Source organism: Patagioenas fasciata, chromosome 5, assembly GCF_037038585.1.
Source record: "Patagioenas fasciata isolate bPatFas1 chromosome 5, bPatFas1.hap1, whole genome shotgun sequence".
In the NCBI taxonomy this organism is placed as follows: domain Eukaryota; kingdom Metazoa; phylum Chordata; class Aves; order Columbiformes; family Columbidae; genus Patagioenas; species Patagioenas fasciata.
The window spans coordinates 42,184,157-42,209,410 of record NC_092524.1 but is presented as its reverse complement, the minus strand read 5'-3'; the positions used below and the strand labels follow the sequence as shown (position 1 = coordinate 42,209,410).

Sequence of the window (25,254 nt, the reverse complement as noted above, 5' to 3'; positions counted from 1 at the left end):
CAACCAATGCAAAGTATGTATAAAATATGTTATAGGAGTATTTTAAATCAGGGCACAAAGCCAGAGAATATTAAAGTATATAAGCTGCCTTCTTGTCTCTAGAGGTTTTAACATGATGAATGCTTGAACTCCTGTTAGCCTTGTTACGAGAGTTATGATGTAGTAACTGTTCATCTGAGCACAACCAGTCCATTGTAAATGTAAGTAAAATGGATACTACCCTCCAATTAAAACTAAGCATTGTTTTTTTTCTGCTTTATTTTTGTTCCGTCTTGCAAAAAAAACCATTTGAGTTAAAGTTTTAATTTCAGCTCTACAAAGAAGTTAAAAGATTTTGGTTCACCTGATGATTTAGAAGACTACTACTTTTTTTTTTTTAATATAGAGAGTTAAGGGGTTCTTTTTCTAGTAAATATTCTAGAGGACTAAATATCTGATCAAATTATTTTGAAAGCTAAAATAAATTTAATTTAAAGAAAACAAGGTTTGCTACGGGAGCCCAAGGAAAATCCATGCTATTTATTTTTTCTTTTGAACAACATACCAGCTACCATCCAAAATAAGTCTGCGTTGGGGGACAGAAGAATATATACAGTTTTGTCTATCAAAGTGAAAGCACAAAGCACAAACATCATTAAACTTTTCAAAATCTCTGTCAGAGATAGAAATGTTCTCTCTGAGGGGAAAACGAAAACAAAAAATGAAAAATCTCACCTGTTTATATTGCTTCTATGGGATTTTACCTTTTAAGTCTTTTAAACCTCTGTCCTGTCTTCTTAAACCACATGTATAGAGGCATTTCGAACAACAGAACTCTAGGACTAAATGTTTTGTGGTTTATTCTACATATGGAATCATTTACTTAACAACCAAATTGTTTGTGATATTAAGAAATTATTGTAGGGTTTCTTTGCACTGTCTTAGGTGTCAATAAGCATACTTTTCCCACAGAAAAATACTGCAACCCATCATCTACCTCCCTGCTGTGGGTCTTACAAAGTTAGCCAGTTTAGATGTTATTCCTGAACTTGAGTTATAGCTGCACAACACAAACTAGTGGGGCAGTTCTTAGCCATGTTATCTATGGAAGGAGCTGGCTTTCAGAAAATACCGAAGAACGTATCTGCCTCTAAACCAGCCACTGCTAATGCGGATGTTTCCTAAGGCTATTCGGGAAAAGCAGCATCATTCCCACTCTGATACATCCACGTTCTCTGAACTCCACTAGAAATCGCCTTTGCTGATTCTGTGGCTCAGTGAGATCTTACCTGGGTCTCAATCGCTGTGTCGGTATTTGTGTCACGTGTACGGCCTCAGCGTGTGCTCGGTCTGCCCTGTGGTTGCTCGAGCTCTTCATGTGTGTGTAAATTTTAAAAAAGGATCAAATGAGGTACGTTCCCTTCCTGTAAGTGTGGCAACACAACTAAGCATGGACCTGATATGCACATAAGGTAAAAGCTTGCACTTGTGTACAAAACCCTGTAGAAAGTTAAATCTAGCACAGATAAAAATCACTAAGGACTTTAATGTGAATTTTAACCCAGCAAACTCTACAGAATTTGCTCTTTTTGAAAATCTTATAAAACAAATACTAGATGAAACAAATGTGATTTTATAGAATTCATAGAACCTACTTTACAAGTATGAAGAACATGTACTATTTATCTGCATGTGAAAGTAATTAAAATTCAAAGCATTAACATGAATAGTAAGAATAACAAGAACTTTAATGGGTCCCTGCAGAGCATAGGCTGAGCTGGTTTGTTTGGCTAAACTCTCTTTCATAAATATAACTGCAGTGGAATTGTGCACACAAGAACAATAAAGCAAAGTAACTGCCTGAAAAAGAGAACTAAATAAAGGTGAACAAAACAAAAAAGTATGAATAAATGTAAATCCAGTGTACCAAGCATAACTGAGAATTAAAGACGATTGTATCAGCGGGTAGTGAGGAAGGCAGCTAAACAAGCATTGCTGTCTCTCAGCCTCTGCCTTTATCTCCTGCTTCCTGCCTGTTTCATGTCACGAAACCAAGACAAAAGCAGTAAAAGGAACTTTTGAAGAAATATCAAATACATACCACAGCACCGCACTGAAACGTCAGCACACACAAACCACTTTTTCCAGATGACAACCAAACAGATGGTAAAAACAATTTTCCCTGCAGTCCACCTCTCCTAGTGCTGTAAATGGCCCCGAGTTGGCTGCTTGTTAGACAACTAGTTTGCATCAAAGCAAGCAGTCCTGCCTCAGAGGAGGGTCTTTTAACAACCTCTTAAGTCTTTCAAATGCCAGTTTTCCAAATGTGCTCCAAGGACACAAAAGAAGTCAGTCACTCCAATCCCTGCTTTAACTGAAGGATTTGATCTACCATCCAGAACATATTACCTTGGGACACATGACAAGCTACATCTCTCTATCTCCATCGCATGGATTTTCAAACTGCCTGTGAAACAGCTCCCAAACGGCTGTGTTATAGTAGTTTCAAAGCAGATGGAAATGAGTGATAGTTCTCTGTAAAATGTTAGATTTTTACCTAAAACATAAGCCTCTGAATCATAAACAACTTGGACATGGACAAAGTAGGGTAGGAAATCTGGAGAAATTTGCTGCAAAAGTTGTTCTAGCATAAGCCTTTACTTCTTGTTTAGAGAGGCCTGAAAATACCCTTTGTTAATCAGGTTAGACCCACAGCTGACTTTCAGAGCACCTATTTTTCAGCATTTCATGCTCTAGTACAACGTACAGCATTTAATCAGGACTTAGACTTCCATGATGACGTGTGGAAAGATTTGATAACTAAAAGTGGGTCTACAAAAAACACAGTCTTAGAGAGAAAAAAAATAGTATGGACTTAACTGAGGAGTTGTGTCTCCATGGAAATCAGAGTCTGGAACCTGCTTGTGGAATTTGGTATCCCCAACAGCCACTGCTTGTAAACACCACCAGAAGACCAAGAGGTGGTTTTTCAGTTTCATCCTATAGTTAAATGGCTGCAACGTTCATTTAAGACACAGAGCTGTGTCCAGATCCACCCTCCTCTTGAGATGTTTCTAATTTTTTTGTCCAGCCTTCAGTGATGGTGTGGGCTGCTTTAATCACTTTACCACTTGGCTTTGAGTCTTTGCTTCAGCTAACATTGACATACGTAACATTCAGTAGAGCATAGATGGAAAGTAAAAATGGCAGTGACTTGGTATTTTTTTAAAGTGTTGAATATTTTATCTTGTTGGAAGTCAAAATATTCAAATAATTTCAACATGTAGCAAATGTGTATGTGTAGACATAAAGCCATATAACAATGGCTGCACCAACAAAACCAAATAATATTAATTTCAGCTACCTCCAGTGAATTGCACTGAGGCACCACTGAAAATTTACTAAATGGAAATAAGGTGCTCAGACACATCAGTTTATCCTTCTCTTTATAAACAGTTTTTTCCAATATTTGCTTTCATCAGCACCAGCCTGTTTACTCACACTTTCGAATTGCAGCAGATTCCTGCAGTATAAGAGCCTTCAGAGTAATAAAATAAATATCTTTCTGATTCAAGAGATTAGCCTCTAGCGCACATAACCATTATTCTAGCTATAATGCAATTCACATCTGGTTAAAAGAGACGTAGTGTCCATCATGCAGGCCTGATGCATTAAGTCTTTATTTTTCCTGTTCCCATATATTTGTTGTGCTCTAAGGTTCAACAGTGAACATGAATGGAGGTCTCTCAGCTTTTTTTTTTATTAGCTTAGAGGTCAGACCTACTGTGTGAAACAGAAAAAAAATATTTTCTAAAACCACCCCAAAGTGAAAATTTCTTAGGTATTCTATTAAACAGCGATAGTCAGTGTTTACAGGGGGATCATTACTCAGCACAGAGATGTTTTAGAGAAGTATTTGCCTCAGTTGCATTGTTGACAAAATAAAGTAACAGCAGCAGTGGCAAATTGACATTTGTTTTCATAAAGATAATTATTTAAAGTAGCAGTAGTGAGTCTCACGCAGGGGTAGAGAAAGAGAAAAGCCATTTAGTTCTTTACAGTGGAGATTTGAAGAACTATAGGCACAGTAAGAACTCCTTGAGATAACAGCCAACACAAAAATATGTAGGAATGCCATGAGTTCTGTTTTATGTCCTAATCACTACATATGCTCATTTTCTGACCAGGAACAGGCTCAAAGAAAGACTTTTTTTAGATGGTGAAGAGGAGGAATTAACTTAGAATTATGAAAATGCTTAATTATTTGGTTTTCCTCACATTCAAAAATAATGCTTAGAAGAAATCTCAGGTTGAGTGATATGTGTGCTTTTAGGGCAAACAACAAGGCAAAACTTGGGAGAGGACAAATCTGGGTGAAGTTCTGTTCACAGCTTCAGAAAAAGGGTAGAAAGGAAGCCACCCTGAGAACTGAATGAACAGCACTCTCCACTCTGCCTGAGGGATTACACTTTGCCTAGTTATGTTAGCAGAAATAAAAAGCTATTTTAGAGTGAGCAAGACTATTACTCAGCATTCCATAAAACTGAATGACTTAACTCTAAATTGTAGATAGTCTAGAATAGCTAGATGGGACCTCACAAGAACATAAAAGTCTCATTTAAAAAAAAAAACAAAACAAAACAAAACAAAAAACTACATTGAAAATCAGTTAGATATGATAATCAAAAGAAGTGAACCTCCACCAAAATTATTTATCAATTTCCATGTAATAATGAGATATTATGCAGTGCTTTATTTGGTTTGCTGCTGGTGAAAGTGGAAATAACACAACTCTGCACACCGGGCTGCCCAGAAAGTGGCCACGTAGGATGACACATCAATAGCAAATCTAAGATAATGCCACATGTAATTTGTTGGGGGTTTTTTGTACAAATTAACATCACAGATGATGAGAATACTTCAGATAAAATATTAATAAAGTATTCAATACAGTTACTCCAGAGTCTTTAATTTAGGCCTAGTCCAGCTGTGCAAGTCACACAAATGAAAACTGGTTGTATGGTCATATACAAAGTATAACAATAAATGGCACAAAGTCAAGCTGAAGCTTTATCACATCACAACCCAGAGACTCATATTAGCCCCATTCTGTTTAACAGCTATGTTTATTAATTGAAAGGAAAAAGCCAAGAAGAGAGCAGCATGTTGGTCAATTTCTTAGTCAATAATATATCTCATGAACATCACTGTACCCAAGAGAAGAGATTCAGGAAGATTTCACTGTTGGCAGAATAGAGATTTTTATCCAGGAAAAATAGCAGCTAATCCATCTGTGAGAAAAGAAACCAAAACACAATAATAAAATATAAGTGAACATTCAGTAGAACATTGTGGATCTTGGGAGAAAGCACAGAAAGGAAGAGAGGTGCAGGAGTTCCACAGGGGTTGGCTCTCCAGAGACACGCTCACAGCACTCGGCCAGTTTGCTCGCTGGGGCTGGCGTCACACCAGCTCCCAGGTGTTCACTTGGAGATTTGAGTGATGATATCAAACCTCCAAGGGAAAGCATCCTGTCCTCCTTCCTGCGCAACATCTGCACTTGAGGCTACGTGACCTCCTGGCCTTTAGCTGTCTATAATGAACTTGTCTGCTGTCTTACTGCACGTCTCCCTGATGGAGCACTGACTCAGGTGTATCCTGTCCCTTAGCAAATATTGTGTGGCTGGAGGTCTGCAGCCAATACAAACCATCGTCTCAAAGGAGTGACAGCTGAGTGACAGACAGAGAAGGAATTCATATGGTCTTGCTCAACGAATTCTTTGTGCAAAAGGTCTCTAAGAGTTCTGCTTGATTTGCTGTCTGAGTTGCCGAGCAGCATTGCTGAGCAGAAGAACCACATGGCACTTGATCCCTTCCCAAAAAAGAAGGAAGGTGAGAAAGGAGGAAGGCATTCAGACTGAAAAGGTAACATGAGCATCATTCTACATCTAATTCAGCCCGAGGAGACCTGAAGCTGTTGGCAGCAAATGCTTCCAATGATGAAAGTCTAGATGTGCAAATGTGGTTAAGAGAAGAAAAGTGAAAACTGACCAAAATATTTCAGGCAAACAGGAAAGTAAGTGACATTTTTTGAGTGGTTCAAGCAGGTATGATTTTTTTAAAAGCAATACATTAATTTTTAAAGGAGTAAAATATCATAGATCAAGCGATCAAGCATGCATTTTTAAATAAGTTAATATTTTGCTTTTAGAGCATTATTACTGAAAGCATGTATAGTGATAGTGAAATTTCATAGAGAAGAGAAAGCTAGAAAAGAAATCATTTCCTGTCTTTCAACACTAACATTTTGGGGTTTGTTTTTTGCTTGCCTAGTTTTGTCCTTTCTTTTTGCCTGTTTCATTTTTAAAAATAACCTCATTCACTGTGCTCTGAAGCTGAACTGCAAACTGAACCCAAAGGCAGCTTTCTTGCAGCCCATGGGCAGTATTGGATCTATGGCTGGAAACCCCAGCCCATACAGCACCTTGTCCTGTGTCACATCAACACGTGCCACCCCAGAACAAGCATTGAGCTGCTGCCAAGAACAAAATAACCACTTGCAGGCCAAATTATTAATACCACATCCAGCTATCTAGTCATCAGAACCCCCAAACCATTGAAAGGCTTATCCACACCACATTCACAGCAAGGCCTTTGCTATGCAAAAGAATTCACTCGTCACTGTTACATATGTTATTTTGGTGCCTATATGAAGCCGCACAATATAAGTAAATGGTCAGAGTACGTTGCTGATTTTCCTCTTCCACTCCAAACTCAAATCCACATTATCTTTGATAACATGATCAGTACCCCAGTAAATTCACTCTTGGTTCCCAGGCATATCTTAATAAAGTTCCATTTTAATACTGATGACATAACTGGAGTAGAAAGAAAACAAATTTATCTAGTGTCAGCTTCTCAACAATACAAAAACATTCTTTATTGTATAAAGTACTAGTACTTTCAGCAGTGGCTTTGTGACCAATTTGTCCCAGGGTTATCCCACACATTTGTCAATAAAACCTTCATGTTCACACCACAACAGATTGCATTTCTAGAACAATACACAGTGCATTCTATATCATCTAATGTATGCATAGCTATATCTATATCAACAAGAACATTAGAGAAATACACCTCCTAATAGGATATTTTTTCTTAAAGCAATACTTTCACCTTAGTACCTTTTACAGGTGTACTGTAAGTTGATTGCTCTGTCATTTAAGAAACTGCTACATTTTGGAATGCACTGTCAACACTAAAGGCTGAAGGGAGTGATATTGATATCACACTCCAAAACCAGGATAACTTGATTAATGTCCACTATTACCAAGAACCGCAATGAGGAGTCACACTGCAGTGCTATGGATTTACCTTCCTATGAATGTAAAGAAAGTGAGAAGAATTAGAGGAGGACAGCTGCGTGTTTAAAAGGCTGAATCACAGACTTTCAGACAGTGGTATTTATTTCACAAATTAAAGTGTTGGGGTTTGTCTTTTTTGTTGGGTTTTTTGTTGCTTTTATCTAGCCCTGGAACTGATAAAGGGAGCCATAAATTCAATAGTCAACAAACCCTATGACATAAAATCTTAAATTAGTGTGTACTACATGAGATCTTTATTATGCGATTCAATGCCAAAGATATTTGCATTGATTATAAACCAGCACATATATCTTTGTAGACAAAGCTAAAAATGCTCCAAGAAAATCCTCATTTCTTTCACTTTGAGAATTAGGAGTTATAAAATGTTAATTAGGTACTCTACGAAATGTGAAGTATTTTAACATTTTGGATACATCAAAGTAATTCAGAAGTGAAGATATCTAACTTAGGTCACCTCACTGTATTTCCCTCTTCAATGTTAAAAGCATCCACTAAAGAACAAACATTAATTCTAGAATCTTCACTGAATGAAGCAATTTTTTTAAAGCAAGCCAGCCACAGTAACTGAGAAAAACAGCATATCTGCATTAACTACGTATGCTTTAAGAAGAGGTACATCTTCTATTCCTCACCACTTAATTCAGTATCCATTTTGAAAGGCTGCCTTTGCTTTTATCCAGGGTTCATTGTGTCTTTTATATTTTCTCTATCACAATTCTCAATTACAGCATCGGATCGCAGAGTTGTAGCAGGATTTCGTAGCTTGTATCTCAGGAGGGGTTAATAATAAAACTGCCTGCGTCTCATGTTCTTTGTAAGGCAGAATTGCAGAATGCCTCATCCTGCATCTTCTCCCCATCACTTGCGCTTGCTGAGGAGGCACCCGGAACCCAACAGTTCACACCATTTCAGTTCCTCAAGCGGACAGAAACACACACTGAGCTTCAGCTAAAACCAGGCCTGATGTTTGAATGGTACCATTTTAAAAGTACACACTGGTAATAAAATTTGGGGCTTGTAGTATATCCGCTTAGGGGCTCATCAGCCTTACACGTTATTTACAAGATACAAGAGATATTACACTGGTGTAGTTTGTAGTAGTAGAGTGGTCAGGACCACTAATAAACTTATAAAAGGAAGGCCACAAAAAGCAACAAAAATACGACAAAGTTTATAAACACAAAGTGTAAAATGCTTAAAGGAATGTGTTACTTGGATAAAGAAAAAACAGCCGTGGAAAGCAGTGAGAGAGAAATGGGACACAGCAGTCTTCTAGCATCTAAAGATCACCATACAGCTGACAAGGATAAATATTCACCACGTCCACTTGCAATAGAACTAGAAGAAGTCAGTTTATCTTGCAGTAAAGAAGATTTAACTTGGCTACTGGGAGAATCTTTCTTCCTGTAAGGATACTGAATCACTGAAATAAGACATGGAGAAAGCTGTGGAATCTATTTCACAGGTGTATAAGAGAAGTACAGATGAATTTCCATCTGAGATAAAGAATGATTAAACCTAACATTTATTTTTATAACAACTTTTGTGGGTCAAGAGTTGTATATCAAGACCTGTTTAAATTTTAAAATCTTTCACCTTCTTTTAAAACTAAGTTCTTCCCCCTTTGAAGAGCTTTGCCTTAGCTCTTATCCACTGCCATATTTGGTTCCTTATTTTATGGTCTTAACTCTAAGGCAAGAGACAACAGCTGGCTATAACAGGGAAGGTAACATGCAGCATAACAGACCATGGTGTGAGTCAGGCAAGGTCATTCCTTGCTCTTCACTACTTGTTTCATGTGGAGAAGTAGGGAGGGCCAAAGAATTTTTAGCAGCAAGCTTGCTAACAATATCACTCTCAGTTCTTGTAACAAATCAAACAGTGAGATCAAATCACCAGATTGGAGAAGACCACTACACTTCCGTGCATGAATTTTTATATGCATCTTCAAAACAACTGTTTTTCAGTGTCAGAAGGGAAAAGAACTTCATTATTTTCTGCTCAGCGAGTATGAGCACATGAAAATCTCATGCATGTGTTTGGAGTTCTTTCTTACATTTTGTCATTCAGTTATTCTGAAAGCACGTTTATACAATTCTTTATCTCCTACCGCAATTAAAATCAGAAGGATCAGGAAAGTTGCAGCTCAGGAACAGAAGTGGGTTCCTGTAAGCTTCTCACGGAAAAGTGCAAATACATTGCTGCTGTGAAACAAGAGGATAGTTGTCTAAACTTATTTCCAAAAGCAGGGGGAGAGCTCTTGCCCTCTGCAGTATGTGAAGAGGGCAGTACACAGTCATGTACCACAGATTTTCACTGATCCAACTGCACATGAAAGGCCAACCTTTGAGCCTCTGCCCAGCCCAGGAACAGGTGACCAGCGACCCACAGCGCACCTGCAAGTACCGTGCAGCCGGATCTCTCCCACAGACACAGAACAGGGGACAGTTCCCAATACAGAAACTCCCAGATTTTTCAGCAATTCACAGAGGTAAAAGTCACTCACCTTTAATATCTCCCCTGCCTCTCGAATACCCAATATGTGGATGCTCTTTAGGAAGCAGACGTAAACTGAAAATTCATGCACTTACAGCAAATTTGAGTTTTAGTTTCCAACACAAGGTGGAAAACTCAACATGCTATGCTATACATAGATGAATCTGAGACATTTGGGGACACAGAAATAATAGACTAATGAGCAGAGAAAACAAGTGTCAGAGAGCCATTTTTGTAACTCTCTGTGCATACACACGCATATATGAGACTTCCACTGATCAAGTAGAAGCTGCCTGCTGGGGATTTCACAAGTAAAGAAAAACAGTCATTCCTTCCTTGCTAACTGAACCTTCACCACAGCAGGCACTGCAACATTTCCAACTCAAGTTAACTTCTACTTCACTTTTAAGGTGAAGGAGAGAAGCATTTTAACAATAACGCAGGACTTATGTTTAACTTCATCAGGTAAACTCTAAGCAAAGATTGTTTTCTGACAACCTTCTAAACTGAGATAATACAGCCATTGAGTTAATACGGTTTTCCGCATGTATAGACAACTGCCCTTTTAAAAGAAACTGGGTACAAGTCAGAAAGGAGAATATAATGAATATAGGAACACAGATCTGCCAAGTATTTTTGAGACACTGGGTAGAAAATATAAATCTGGCATATATACTTGGCCAGATTATGGGATAAGACTATAAAACAGGCTATGGCAGTCATTCTTGGAGCCAAATATCCCACAAGGAAAAATGAAGACATGCTTTCCTCTGCTTCACCAATTGCTTCTCTCTTTGGAAAGTTACACACTCAGAACACACGCTTTTTCTTTGTACACGGGTGTTCCACATGTTGCAGCTGCAGCAGTGCCAGTTGCAGCTGAAAACAAACTTCAGGCAAAAAAGGTCACCCTAATTGGTTTTTTAATAAGGAAGAAAGCCAGTTGTCAACTTTTATATATTCTCAATAAGAAATCTGGTTCCCTTTTACTCACCAGTAGAATAATCCAGGGCCTCATATAACCAGATACCTCCACACAAGATTTTTTTTTTTTTAAATTACTGAATGTAATTGTAATAGTTTAATAATGGCATTAATATACCTGCAAAAAAATATACTTAGACAAAGCCATAAGAATGAATCTGGTTGCTAGCCATAAAATTGTGATGCCACTAGGAAAATGAACAATAAATGGTTATTATCTTCAGTGTGAATATTTCACTAGTATTTCCAGAGGGTTAATTAGCTAATTCTAATACTTTATTTGAATAGTAAATTCCATCCCTCCCAATTCAGCAATAAAAATGTGTATTAGGTTTTCCCCTCCCCCTCCCCCTGCTCTTTATTAATAATTAAAACAAAATAATAACCAAACATACTACACAAACTGTTGAGATTAGATTGTGGTTTTGGCTGACCATGTATATTCCTGAGAACTCTCTCTGGGTGGGAAAGTCTCTTATCCTACATGAAACCAGAAATGACTTCCTGTACAAATATATATATATATATTTTTTAAAGCTCTTGGTTCTTACATGAAAAGGAAAAGGCTGGTGCAACTGGTCTTCAGCACCTCAGTCTCCCCATCAAGCATATGACTAGATGGCTGTAAGAGCATTGCAGCACTGGGAATGGGGCATGGTAGAACATGTCCTTGTATTAGAAAAATGCAAACAGAAGCCACTGAAGACACTGGAAGGGAAAAAAAAAAAACCCACCATAAGTATTTCCTTTGATTCAGTTTAAAATTTCTAAGCTCTTAAAAATCCCACTCTTTCTTAGCTTCCTACTGATGAGCTAAACAAGTTGCACATGCTATTTGCTCATATTTAGCATGCTTTCTAGCAGTCCATCACTTCAGCTGTATGTGCAACACTTATCTGTAAGAAGGCCATTGCTTACATGTTTGCGTTTTTTGGTTGGTTATTTTGGTTTTTTGGTTTTTTTTTTTCAAGACAACTCAGAATATAGAGGTATTTATCATCTAACTGAGTTGAGAACATAGTTTTTACTACTGTTAAGTGTAAGAATAGAGTTGTAGACTTCCTTAACTAGTACATCAGAAGGATGGAGACTCACAGAAGTAGTAAGCTATGTTTTTCTTTACATTTCTGAAGAAGTGTTGCCATCCTAAGGCCCTAGGCACCTGTCCCATAAATCAATGCACAAAGATAAATAACTGCCTGTGGACATTTGCTTCAGCTCACTCTTCCTTAACAAGATTTTTGGGGGGAGGAGGGGGGAAGGTTTTTTAGCAAGTCCAGAAAATAACAAACCTACATTTTCATAGTGCAAAGGAGGAGAGGTGAGATCTAAAGCTGAGTACTCCCAAAGGAAAATCCCCTGCAGCAGAATCCCTCCTTTGTATTGAGGGAACTCTGGCTGCACAGCTCTGCTGTTTCCAGGGCAGGTAAAGCGGGAGAGAAAAGAAAAATACATAAAAAGAAAATAAATACATATATTTTTAGAAAAATAAAAATCAGTAAATCAGACTCAACCTATTTACAGATTAGCAGCTTAAAAACACACTTGCTGCGGCTGATGTTTTAAGTAGAACACTGGATGTGGGACAGTGGTAAAAATCCAAATGGACCTACGAGACCCTGCTCCTCAGCTTATGAGAAGCACACGGTCTTGGAGAAAAACAGGAGCACACAGTTCCCCTGATACTTTGAATGGCAGGATTGGATATAGATGTCTGCAGAGTCTTTGAGAGTGTTTCTGGTATCAAATCATTTGCTCATTTCCCCGCTGGGTCAGAGCTTAGCTTTGACAATCACATTACATGGACATCAGTTCACCTTCCTTCTGGAGAAGAAAAAAAAAAAAAAAAAAGGCATTAAGTTTCCTTCAAAGAGGAACCATAGGCATGGTCGAGAAGATACTTTGTTCCACAATTCACTTATTCTGCCACAGTCTTCCAAATTATTCCAGCAGGATACACTACTTCCATGTCTTCATTCAATGAGTTGGGCACTTACCTCACTGTTGCTATCATGCTACGAAACCACACCTCCAACAGATAACAGTTCAGCCCTCTCATTTTAGAAACTAATTTCTTTGAAGAGAGAAAACAAAATCATACTTGATAGCACTGTGTACAAGCCCAAGGAAAACAGAGCTTGATTTCTACTTCCCCAGAGGTATGTCAGGTCAGGGAAGCCCTGTATTTTGGTAAATAAATCTGGTCAGCTATGAGAAGATGTAAAGGTGACTTAGAACTGCAGATCATGGTGGTAATACTACTCAAAACCATTTATATTACAAACCAACTGCAGAGTCTCAGGACAGCATGCTTCAGCAACAGGGATGCTGAGGAATAACGTGAGGTTGGTACGTATGAACCCACTGTTTAGCTGTGTCAATTCTGGTTGAAGGCGACATGCTAATCCATGACCCTCCTTTTGTGGGCTTGAACCTCCACATTGGACACAGAGGTTTTGGTGCCCCAAACTCTGTGAGAACAACACTCATCCTTGAGTAGAGAGAACAGTATAGGGAAGGGCTTTCCCCATCTCCTCCTTCCTCCTATTGGAAATGACGTTCAGATGAGGCACCTTTACCCCATGGATATACTGCTAACTCATAACATTAATCCTTCACCGTTTTCAAAACATCTCATAGCCACTCTTTCCACCACTCTTTCATTAAAAGCAGGTTAGGATATGGAAAAGGATCACCCTGATGTCTACCTCCTAGCCACCAGAATCTCCAGACATGGACAAGCGCCATATTGCCCCAGGTTCTGCATACCCAAAATAGTAGATGTGCACACACGGGCAAGTGCAGACAGAATGGGATTAATAGAGTATTGACAAACCTTTAAAAACTTCATGTGGGACCCTATATGTTTTATAGGTGACAAGTATGGTGCTCATGTTATAAACGGTTTAAGACTAACCAAGCCAAAAAGAAATACCAATAGAAGAAAGAATAAAGAAAGCAGTCATCTGTGAAGAGATAAAGAAACTTTTCAACTCTGATAGTTAAATAAAGGACACAGAATCAGGCTTATTTGTGTGACCACACAGGATAAAAAAATTAAATCAAAGTTAGAGCTAGACAACTCACCGATAGGATATCAACATTAGATATCTGTTTACATTGTTTTCAAAACTTGAACTGTAGGCAATAATGATCTGTAGCAGGCCGGCCACCTGTTACTACGTTAGAACCACTATATCAACATCTAATTATTTACAGAGTCAAAAAACATACGTGTGTATACATATTTCAATACGGAACCATGGCAATTTCATTCTCCATTATATTTTGATACTACATTCTGTGCTCAATAATTTCATCTAAGTGTTTTAAGAGGAGGCTGTTCAAAGTACATGACTTTTTTGAGGTAGGTTTCTTGATCTCTTCTTCATCCTCAACTCTTGCACAGGGTCAATAGGACCAGGGCAGTCACTGCAGAAACTCAGATCGCACTGCCAAGCACCTTCAAGGGGAGCCCACACCACCTGTAATTTAATAGTGCAATTTGTGTTTTTCCAGATGCTTCACCAACTCACCACACTCAGTGTCAGTTAACCAAAGAACTTCAAGTTACAACTTACCACTGTACATTTTCTACTTTTAATTGAGTTAAACCCTGCAAGAGCAATTTAGGAGTTCCTGACAATTCTCAGCAGCAGCAAAGCTGGGAGAACTGTCGGAAAAGATGGGAACAGCTAGTTTGCCTTCCCTTCACCTCTTCATTTGTGAAGCAGAAAATTCTGTAAAAACAGATAGATTGTGGTATCGTAACTCTGGGGAAAATATAAGCTACTGCTATACTATATAAATCAGTCAGTCACACAAGACGCCAGAGGTACTCTTCAAGTCAGTGTATCTACCCCTGAAGCACTGACACGCACTCACGGCTGGAAGTACCACCATGAGATTCCCCTTCCTGTCTTAAACAGCTTGTAAGAGAAGCAACAATGGCCTTTCGTTACCACACTCTAAGACTGACAAACCCAAGTTACTAAACTGTAGGTTTTTGGTGAAATTATTTAATTCTCCACATTTTCTAAATCACAACAAATGAAAACCAGTAATAGACAAATTATTATTAATGGAATCAGGTATATTAAACTCTATTCTGTAATAAAAAAGCACCAGAATGTTGGCTAAGTATCAAGAACACTCAATTCAGCAACAAAAATACTGGGTCTAAACACACACACACATCAGATCTTATAGGGCAAATGAGAAACATACGCGCAACAGCCGTAATAAACACCATGTACACGCTTGGGAAAGAATTTGTCAATAAGCAAAGGAAGGAAGTGTTCGCTTTCACTAGCCACGATGACAGATTAAATTCATCCCTTGATTCCATGGAAACTATGAATTACTTGAAGGAATGAATCTAACACCAGTGAGCACTGTTACCCTTTGGCTCTCTAGGACAGCTTTTCATCAGACCTTATGGTTTGCTGAACACAGCATTAAGCTTCAGATTCAGCAGAGATGTTTTCTGATACAGCAATCTAAAAAACTGAGATTTGCACACTGAGTAAGTTATAGGCAAGACACATCCTATTTGAGATGAAAATGTTCCATTATCTGAAAGCGTTAAGATATATAATAAAACCTGAAGAGTGTTCAGATTTGAAGGCTGTCAGGAAGTTTTTGCAGTTATTCAGTACTGGCTGTATTATTTGAGATGCTCCAAAGAAACACAGTAAGTGTAGATGCTGCATGCACAAGAAGTAAAAGCAGTACTGTTATCCAACTTGGATTTATCCCATATAGTTAGCAGAATTACGATCAATAACCTCCAAGTCTGAAGGATTAAAGCTGACCTCAAAACCCAGAGTTTTTACCTCAGGTTTAAAAATTCCATAGAAAATTACTTTAGGAGAGCCACTCCTTTTGGATGGCAGAAGTCTGAAAACCTGATTTCCGTAATCACAGCTATTCTTGCTAAGCAGCTCAATCAGGTGAAAAATGTTAAGAGGTGACACGAGCCACAGAGCTTCACAGGCTCTGCAGAGTTAAACAGACACCCTCCAGCCTGCCTTTCCGAGCTCTGTTCCCTGGTGTACGCACGTGTCACTCTTGGGGCACATCAGCTACAGAAGGGTCTCCACCACTGTGAGAATCTTTTCCAAAATTCAGCAGTTTAAAAGACATATCAGATGCAAAAAGAGAGATATCCCCCTCCCCCGAGATCACTTTAAATCCTTGGTGCATTGAGTTTAGCAATATTTACTCCTAAATTTCACCTCTGTGTATGTGAAAGATAGGGTACTTTTGCCTTTAAAAATTTAGTAGGCAACTAAACTGAACATTATACACAGTAAGCATCTTAGTATTTTATTCATTGCATCTTTTATACAGAATAAGCTTCACTGATATTTAATTCACTGCAGTATTCTGCTGATGTATCAACAAAAGATTACATTATAAACAAAGAACAAAAATTTTGACTATAAATTGGTTTTATATATGTGTAATTTTTTTCAGTTGACAAACAGCATCACAACTACTGAAAAAAACCTGAAATAAGCAGGTAAGCTAAGGCCAATTTTCTTAATCTCCAATTGACAGGTTTTCTATATGTCTCATAAATATTGGAAGCTAAACTCCAGCAAGTAAAAATAAAAGTATCTATAATTTCCTAGCAACCAGAATTCAAATAATGGAGAAAACATACAACAACAAAGAAGTTTCTTTTCACTGAAGTTGACATCTGCGATATATTTACACTATGTATGTTAAAATTCCACAAGATCATGGAGGGTAAGGAATTTTGAAATAACCTGTTAAGCTTTACTTAAAATGGCACTTTTGTAACTCTGGTCTGGGATTTTAAAATGGCTAAAACATTGAAAGACAATACACTGCAGTATGCCTAATACCGATATTACATAAAAAAGACAAACTACTCCATAAAGTGTCACTGAGATGCTCAACCAAAAATAATATACATTTGTATCTTTATCAAGATAGATATTACTGTAAAAATGCTCACATTAAAAATATAGTTATTATTGTTTGGATTTGCATTAAAACTAGACGGGACTACATAAGCCAAATATGAGGAATTCGTATATAATGACATGCTTCCTCATTTTACAGCACTAATAAAAATAATAATAGAGAAAGCTCTATTATAAATCTTTAATAATGATGGTATAATTTCCCAGTATCTTTTAAAAACTTTACTATGCGTGTGTATGTGCGTGCCAGCCTGGGCACGTGTGTGTACACATAAACACACAAACACATCAAAAAAACCCAAACCGAAACAAAGTGTATATATTACACAGAAGTACACGTATCCACATTCCTGCATATAACACTTCTACAATGCAAACAGTATGCAGGGACGCTTCCATGTGACAATCAAGTGCCACTTGCCATGTTTTCTAATTATTTCTTCTTTATGTTTTATCCAGTAGATATAATAACACTCTCCTATTTGGTCAAATAGAAGTGTTAAGATTTTTAAAAATCCTGAAGTGGTTTAGCCTTAACATCACATACAAGAAATGATACTACAAAAATCTTTGATCACAAGTTCAACAGGTAAATTCATCATGAAATAGACTGTAAATTATTCTAAAAATTACTGTTCAAAGATCAGTTAAATATTATGGCAAACAACTTGGAATTTGTAGAAAGTTTAAAATGTAATTCACATTACAAAGACCGGAGATAGTTTATAGGTAGAACTTTTAAATATGGATATGACTTGCATTTATTTGTAAGCTTACTTCTCTTAGAAATAGACTGGCTTCCTGTACAGGTGATCCTTTGTCTATACCATATACAGTAGAAAAATAAATTCTTTAGCAAGCTAGAAATAGTTTATAAAACTCTTGAAGTTCCATATTCTTTGCTAAACATGCCAAGATTAGACTGACAATTATAAATAAAAAGCTATATAGACAACAGGTAAAGTAGAACAAGTTAAGAATACTACAATTTACAGGACAGGCTTTATTGTACTATTAATTCCTGTGTGCTTTGCAATAGGAATAGGGTTGACTTTTCTTTTTTATGTTTTCTTAGAAAAGATAATTACTTGCAAGAATATAACACAATATCAAGATAATTTATAATATATATGTACTTGAAACAGCAGCTGGGTTTATGGTATCATAGTAATCTAGAATGATAATCTAAGTCATAATTAGAAGTACAATACCTAGGACATAAGTGGGAAAGGCATTTTTTATTTTGGGAAAATGGAGCAAATCAAACTCTTAAAAGCCTTAAGTCTCAAAATCATCTATTTACTAAAATACATACAAGACGATCTTAAATCTTGTTATAAGTGAAGATTACAACAGTGACCATCAGAAAGCTTTTTTTTTTTTTAAAACTACACAAAACATTCTAGCAGCTGAATGAGCCAAAACTGTTTTCTTCTTTGCAGGCCTAAAAAGGTACATTTTGAGCATGAAAGAAAAAAGCTGCTATGAAAAGTCTCACAGGTAGTGTTCATCTATGGTCTCCCCCTTGCTACAGTTTGTAACCTTCTAAACTTTTTAATACTAACAAAATATTTAACCAAAAGATTTGTTTAAATTAAGCAGCATTCTTTTACAGCAAAAATGGTACCAATGTAAAAGGAAAATAAACGAAAGAAAAAAGATAATTTTTAAAAACGGTGCAAAAACAACCCCAAAAATCAGTCATTTGCATTTTTAGTACAACATACCACAGGAAAAAAAATATGAATACAAGTTTGTCATTTTATATATACACACTCCAAAGAGGTTAATTGTCAGTACCCAAAGTATTTATTGCTATGTATTAGCAATGCATTTTTGTATATCTTTAAAGGGTCACATAAAAATAGATTTAAAGAATAGATTAATTGAATTCCTAGATTAAAACATTGTTTGGTTTAGAGAATTTTACTACAACAAAATTCATGTTTATGTATGAAAAGTTATATAACCTTATATGAAAATGTCATGAAGTATTTTCTAAACACTAGATGTATTCCCAAGTGGGAAAAATTAAAATATCTAAAATATATTAGATTAAGTTTACAAGATCATCAACGATCTTTTAAACATGCAGCTGTTTACAGAATTAACAGTTTTACAAAATGCTTAGTTCAGTAATGGAACATAAAGAAATAAGTAGGCAACATCAAAATTTTTATACAATATTTGAAACTCACTTTTACAACAACCATGTCCTTGGTATTGTGCTGTAACAAATAATAAGCAGGTTCACTCACCCTTAACAAACTGTCCACAGGTTTACTTAACAAGTAAAGATGGATGCTGAGGGATTGTAAAATTCTCAACAGTGCATTTTGCATTCTTCCATAAACCATCCTAAGCATACCGTCACACAAGTAGCCAGGAGATTACAAAATAAACTATAGCGGGGCTTTAGTTGTTTACACAGAATGCTTGAATGTGAATAAAATTGCCAAAAATAGCATGTTAAATAACAAAAACAGCCATAAAGCTGGCTGTAAGCATTGAATGTTTCATAAATGTAATTTTTAAATCATTAAATTTCTATAGAAAAATTTTATTCACAATATATTGTGACAAATGGTCACAGGAATGATATAGTGATTGCGATAAGGTATCATGCATCAGCAGCTTTGTACTTTATAGCTATTTTTGCTTTTAAAAATTAAACCTCTCCAGTCATGCTTATCACATAGTTTTTATCTGCAGTGTGTACAAATGAGGAACACAGTACGGGATATAACAAAAAGATGTCCAATCAGCTGGATGGGAATTATTTTCCATAAATATGAAGTACATTACTGTATCCTGAAACATGCACGTCTATAGCTTGACTTTACTGTCCAGTGCCAGGCTGCCTGCAATCATCTTCTATTTATATGATACCGAGAGGGTCTGCTGGTAATTGTGACTGTATCAGCTGAGGCTGCAGCGGGGGCGGTAACTGAAGAGGTACCATTGGTTCCACCATCTGCACAGTGTTGGAAGGTGGTGGCTGACAGGCCACTGGGTTGGGTGCCTCCACAATCTCTCCGTTGTAAAAGAAAAACTGACACTGTTGAATGAAGGTCTCTATAACAGACTGGTGGATTTTGGTCGTAGAAAGAAACTCTCTGTTTTCAAAATCAGGTCTCATCAAAGTAGGCCAGAAACAAATCGATAAGTTATCAGCAGTCATAAAGTTGGTTTTATATTGCTGACTAACCCTGAAATGAGAACGACATGCACAGAGGAATTACCACCAGTACGTAATCAACTAAAAACATTTTGATAACTCTCTGTTAGCATTATTATTAAACAACCTCAAGATTTTTGTTACTCTCCTCCAGCTATACATTACAACAATTGTTCTTGTTTTCTTTAAGCAATTACACAGAAGAAAATTTAGAAACCATGACTGTTCCATATTTGGACAGCTAACAAATATAAATCCAATTAAGCTTTTAATCAAGAAAGAAATACAACATTCCACCAACATTTTCATTGTCAAGTGACAATAATAAAAAAACTGCAAATACCTCAACGAGCTGCAAGATTTTTGAAAATTAAAATTTTATCTATTAAAATGTTTGGAAGAAAAATGGCAGAAATGGTTTCATACTGCAGGACAGTTAGGCATTAACTAACATCTATGGCACTCAAAGAAAAGGGCATCACATTAGATCATGTTAAAAATAAACATGCACACACACAAAAAAATCAAGTGTTGATTAAGGCACATCTCTGCAAGTTTTCTTCATGCTGACCAACAACAGAATTTGACCAAACTGTAAAGACCATCATCAGTGGGAATGTCACTAATATCAACACACATTAATTTTGTTTTATTTTTCAACATATAATGCAAAGCTTTCCAATAGTGTTTCTCCTCCTAGAAGCTTCCTGCTTTTAAGCAGGTGCTGAAGCAGGTTCTTCACTTATGATCTAAATTTGTTATTACAATACTATTTCCAGAAAATAGAAGAACTCCCCAAAACCACAAAAAACACTAAACCACATAAAAAGCAATAAACAATCCTGTTACCCAATTTATCATAACATAATATCACAATTTTATCAAGTAATACTAGTGAGAGTTACATGAAAAACTGTGTGTTAATATATCTGACAAACACCTAAGATACTCAGCTGGGAACATGCAATTCCTACATTACACTAGATAGCAAAAAGGAAAATGAGCTACAGACATCCTGCAGAAACAGACAAAAAGTAAAACTTCAGTGAGTTGCCAGTTACAGTTTTGATGATTAACATGAGCAGAATGCAAGAATTTCTAACAGCTGGCTGTAGTCCATAGACTCAAAAGCTGTGAAAACCATACTAAACACTAGAATTAATGCTATAAGAAAATATTTTCATTTGTTTACAATGGATATATAGTGGCAACTATAAAGGGTAGGCTTCCATTTTATCATGCGCATTACTTACTCCAAATAGTGTGAGGGTACACAAATATTGCCTCTCAATCTGTTTTGAGTAAGTTTGGTCTAAAGGATATTTAGACACTATTTCTGAGTGACAGTAATATTCATATTCTCTTTCCTAAAATAATTACACTTTAACTTCATTTATGAATTTAAAAAAGCCCTGAAAGTATTAATGTAAGCTTATAATTTGCTTAGCATTTTTATTAAAGAGCTTTCTTCCTATACCAGATTCTTCTATGCATAAATTCCTCCTAAAGTATACCCTAGAGACAGAACAGTGCGTGTGACTGTCACCAAGAGTTTTAAAAAGTGTAAGACATTGTGATGGGACAATGAATCTGTCAGAGTTTTGAATCAGAACTGCCACTACCTTTACCCTAAAATTAGTATAATGAAAAACACCAAAAGGGTTTTCAAACTCTATAATGATGCTTCATTAGAGAACAAACTGCTACATGGTAAGTTTTAAAATCGGGAAAAAAATAGCACCTGCTTTGTAACAAAGCTGAAATAAAAGCCAGATCATCTGTTTTGCAGACTGCTTCCTTCCTGTCATTTTTGCTCTGAACATCTTTCAAGGGGCTTCTTCAGTTGCCTAGGCTAAAATATATACCTTGCAGCATCCTTAAGCACCCCTAGGATTTGATTACATGTTTGGTCTTCTCATTAACCCTTTTCTCTCCCCTTGTCATGAGTTGACTGTTTGCTGTCTCTGTCATGTTGTTTCTTAAATCTAATCTGATCTAGTTGTAGACTGCTGCTGCTGCTGTGAACAGGTGAAATTTCATTCTTCCCTTCTTCGCCCTATCCACCAACTTTCTGGTTATCAGACCACAGGGTGGCCATAGGGTCTCTGAGATCAGCTAGTGCATGCTGTAGAAAATTGGATTTCCCCTCTTTCTGTTTCCCTTAGAGCATGCTATAGCTGAAGAGTCATTAATTAGAGCCAACAAATGCCAAAGCAGTGGAAACCTATGGCTAGAAGCGAGTAAAAGGGAAGAGCATTGCACCTCCTTCCCAGTTGCAGCTCACAAGATTAAATATAATGAAAAATCAACTTTATTCTCTTTTGTGTTTAAACTTTACCTCTGTCCTTTCTAAGAGTAAACAAAAACCTACCAACCTGTATGCCATCTCCTACCAAACTTTCCCAAACCACGTCAGAAACTTCTTCTAAGTGCTTAGGAAATGTCTATTCACCTTCTTTTATGGTCATTCAAAATGAAAAGATTGATTGATTGATTTTCTTGATCCTGCCACCTTCCTCCACTGCAAACCATTCAGGAACTTCAGGCTGTAAACCTGCTCCATGATCTGACTTAAAAAGCTATTTTCCCCAGACTTTAGAAGCATAATATGCTATATCAGCCCTTATGTATGAAGGGAGAAATTATCAGGAACAAATGTAAAACAAAACCATTATCAAAAAAATCCAATGCCGATCCTACACTGTCCTGTTTCGACCTTATCTTTTAAAACTCACTTCTGCTTACAGTTAACCAACCACAGTTAGACAGCTGATAGGCTCTGAATAGTGCTTATCACACTAAAGAAAAAATCATCTCGTTGTAACTTATTATATTCTCATGGTTATTCATCTCTCATATTTCAATAGCAAACTCATCTGGAATACAAGTAAGTCCTATGCTTGCGGACACACCACAATTTTATCAATCACCAAACAATATTAACAATACAATATCATATTTCTTTCTTTAATGATATATGGTGTAAAAACTAAGCATTTAAAACATCAGTTTGTGAGGAGAACTCTTCAATCATATGGAAGAGCTTTTTACCCCATATAACGAACAACTCAGTTGACCAACATTTCCATTTTAACTATATACTCGCAGTACTTTACCAGAAATTAACCTCTTAAAAATTAATATACACTGTAAAGAATTTAGTTACAAGTTCTTTTTAAGACTCTGCATCCACCTATAGCTACCTCTGCAGAGATATATATATGCAATTGGTTGTGCTCATGTTGCTCATGTGCTTCTTGTTGAATGGAGGGTAACTACCTGACACTGCAAATGAGACAAAAAAAAACCAAAAAAAAACAAAAAACAAAAAAACAAACAAACAAAAAAAACAGCCTTTCTTACTTAAGGAAAGTTTATTTTGCTACTAGCAACCCACAATATAAATCAGTCATTGTTAAAAGAAAGAGGCCACGGGAGAGCAAAGACCAGATCAGTGTACATCACTTATGTTCTCCAATAAGTTCTATGATTAATATATTTATCTGTAGGTAAGCATGCATTAAAACCTATTCAGGATTTTTTAGAATTATATTTAGCTCTCTTAATTGCAGCAGTCCAGGTACTTGACACTGTACATTCAGCTGTGTTATGCAAACAGGTGACCAGCTGAAGACTTCTGCCAATTCAGAGATTGCCACTAATAACTGCGTCAAGTTTGAGATGTTCTGTTTTACTTCAGATATATGAAACATATCTCACAATTTGCAATATATAAATGCACGGATTAATTATATCCATTGATATGATTTTATCTGTTTTAGGGCTGAATTTGTGTTTGGCAAGACTGCAATAGAAAAATTGATCTATTTCCATGTAAAGGAAAATGGATAATTTTATAAAGCTTTAGCAAGTCATATTTGTGATGGAAAGTAGCGTAAAAGTAGGTGCCTAAATCCTAAAGTTTCTCATACATCCAGTGAAAAAGAGAAGACTACTTTCAAATTGCACCTACTTTCTCTCTGTTGACTAAACAGGTAAATCAAAAGTTCTTATTTCTGCTTCCATATTAAATGCCCAATTAGATTGTTACAAATACTTGCAAAGACACAAAAGCACACACTAGTCTGGAACCGTTTAACAACTTCAATGTCATGCAAAGCTTATCGGTGTATATGAACAGAACTGTCTGGCTGGAAATCACCACTGGAAAGAAGGACCTGAAAGTCCTGGTGGACAATAAACTGAACATGAGCCAGCAATATATCCCCACGCAAAGGCAGCACACGGGATCCCAGTCTGCACCAGGAGTGCTGTCAGCACCTCGAGGGGAGCTGAGCTTTACCCTCTACGCTGCACTGCAAAGGACACGTCTGGAGGACAGGGTCCAGCTCTGGGCTCTCCAGTACAACAGACACATGGACATAGTGGAGCGACCCCAATTAAGGGATATGGAGATCATTAAGAGACTGGAGACTTCTCAAATGAGGAAAGTCTGAGAAAGTTGAGTCTGCTTAGCCTGGAAAAAGCTCAGGCAAAGTTTTATTGTTGCTTGTAAGTATCAGATAGGAGGGTGTAAAGAAGATGGATTGAGACTCAGAAGTCTGAGTGGTGTCCAGTCACAGGACAAAAAGCAACACGCAATAGCAAACATGGGAAATTCTGTCTGAGCATACGAAAACATGCTTTTAACAACATAGTTAATGTGATTCAATGGAATTCAGAAAATAATCCCATTTTAGCTGAAAAAGAAACATGAGTAAGCTGGTCTTTTCTTGCTTTTTATGACTGTATATTTTATACTTGTGCACAAAAAGGGTCAGATTATGAAGTAGCATACTAATATCAGATTATTTTAGTAAACAGAGAAATTATTTTTAAAGAGAAAAAATCATTAAATTTCCATGCAAGAGGCAAGATTTAGGAAGCAAGTGTAACCAATTTACTGTTACTTATAGCTTTGTTCTACATTTAACTTACTCAGTGGGGGTTTGCTGTGCCACATTTTAGATTCTAACTGAAGCTAGCCCAGCTTTAAGGACTGGGGGGAGGGTTTAGGCTAAATGACTTTAAGGTCCCTCAAAACCCATATCAGTCTATAATTTTAATAGCTATTTCCTGGCAGGGGGTGGACATGCACCAGGAAGAGGGGAAAAAAAAAACAGGTGGGGGGGAGATCTGTAACTATGGTGCACAGTTATTCTTTCATGCTTTTTTGCTCTGTACACGAACCATTCTTGTAACTTTATAGTAGCAATCATGCCAAATATTTATACAGCAACAGCACATGAGGACAGCATATGCAAACCTTTTCTAATCA

General features: G+C 36.8%; 1 protein-coding gene across 2 annotated transcripts in view; it reads right to left on the bottom strand.

Moving 5' to 3' along the window:
* Window positions 1-16,146: 16,146 nt before the first annotated feature.
* The window catches only part of ARHGAP5 (Rho GTPase activating protein 5), a 47,955-nt gene continuing 38,847 nt past the window's right edge, over window positions 16,147-25,254 (bottom strand). The window contains exon 8 of one of the 2 annotated variants that reach the window (XM_065838127.2): window positions 16,147-20,007. In XM_065838127.2, the coding sequence (XP_065694199.1) occupies window positions 19,677-20,007 (331 nt within the window). In that variant the 3' untranslated portion in view covers window positions 16,147-19,676. The remainder of the gene's footprint in view (window positions 20,008-25,254) is intronic. The other variant, XM_071809384.1, reaches the window with a different exon arrangement.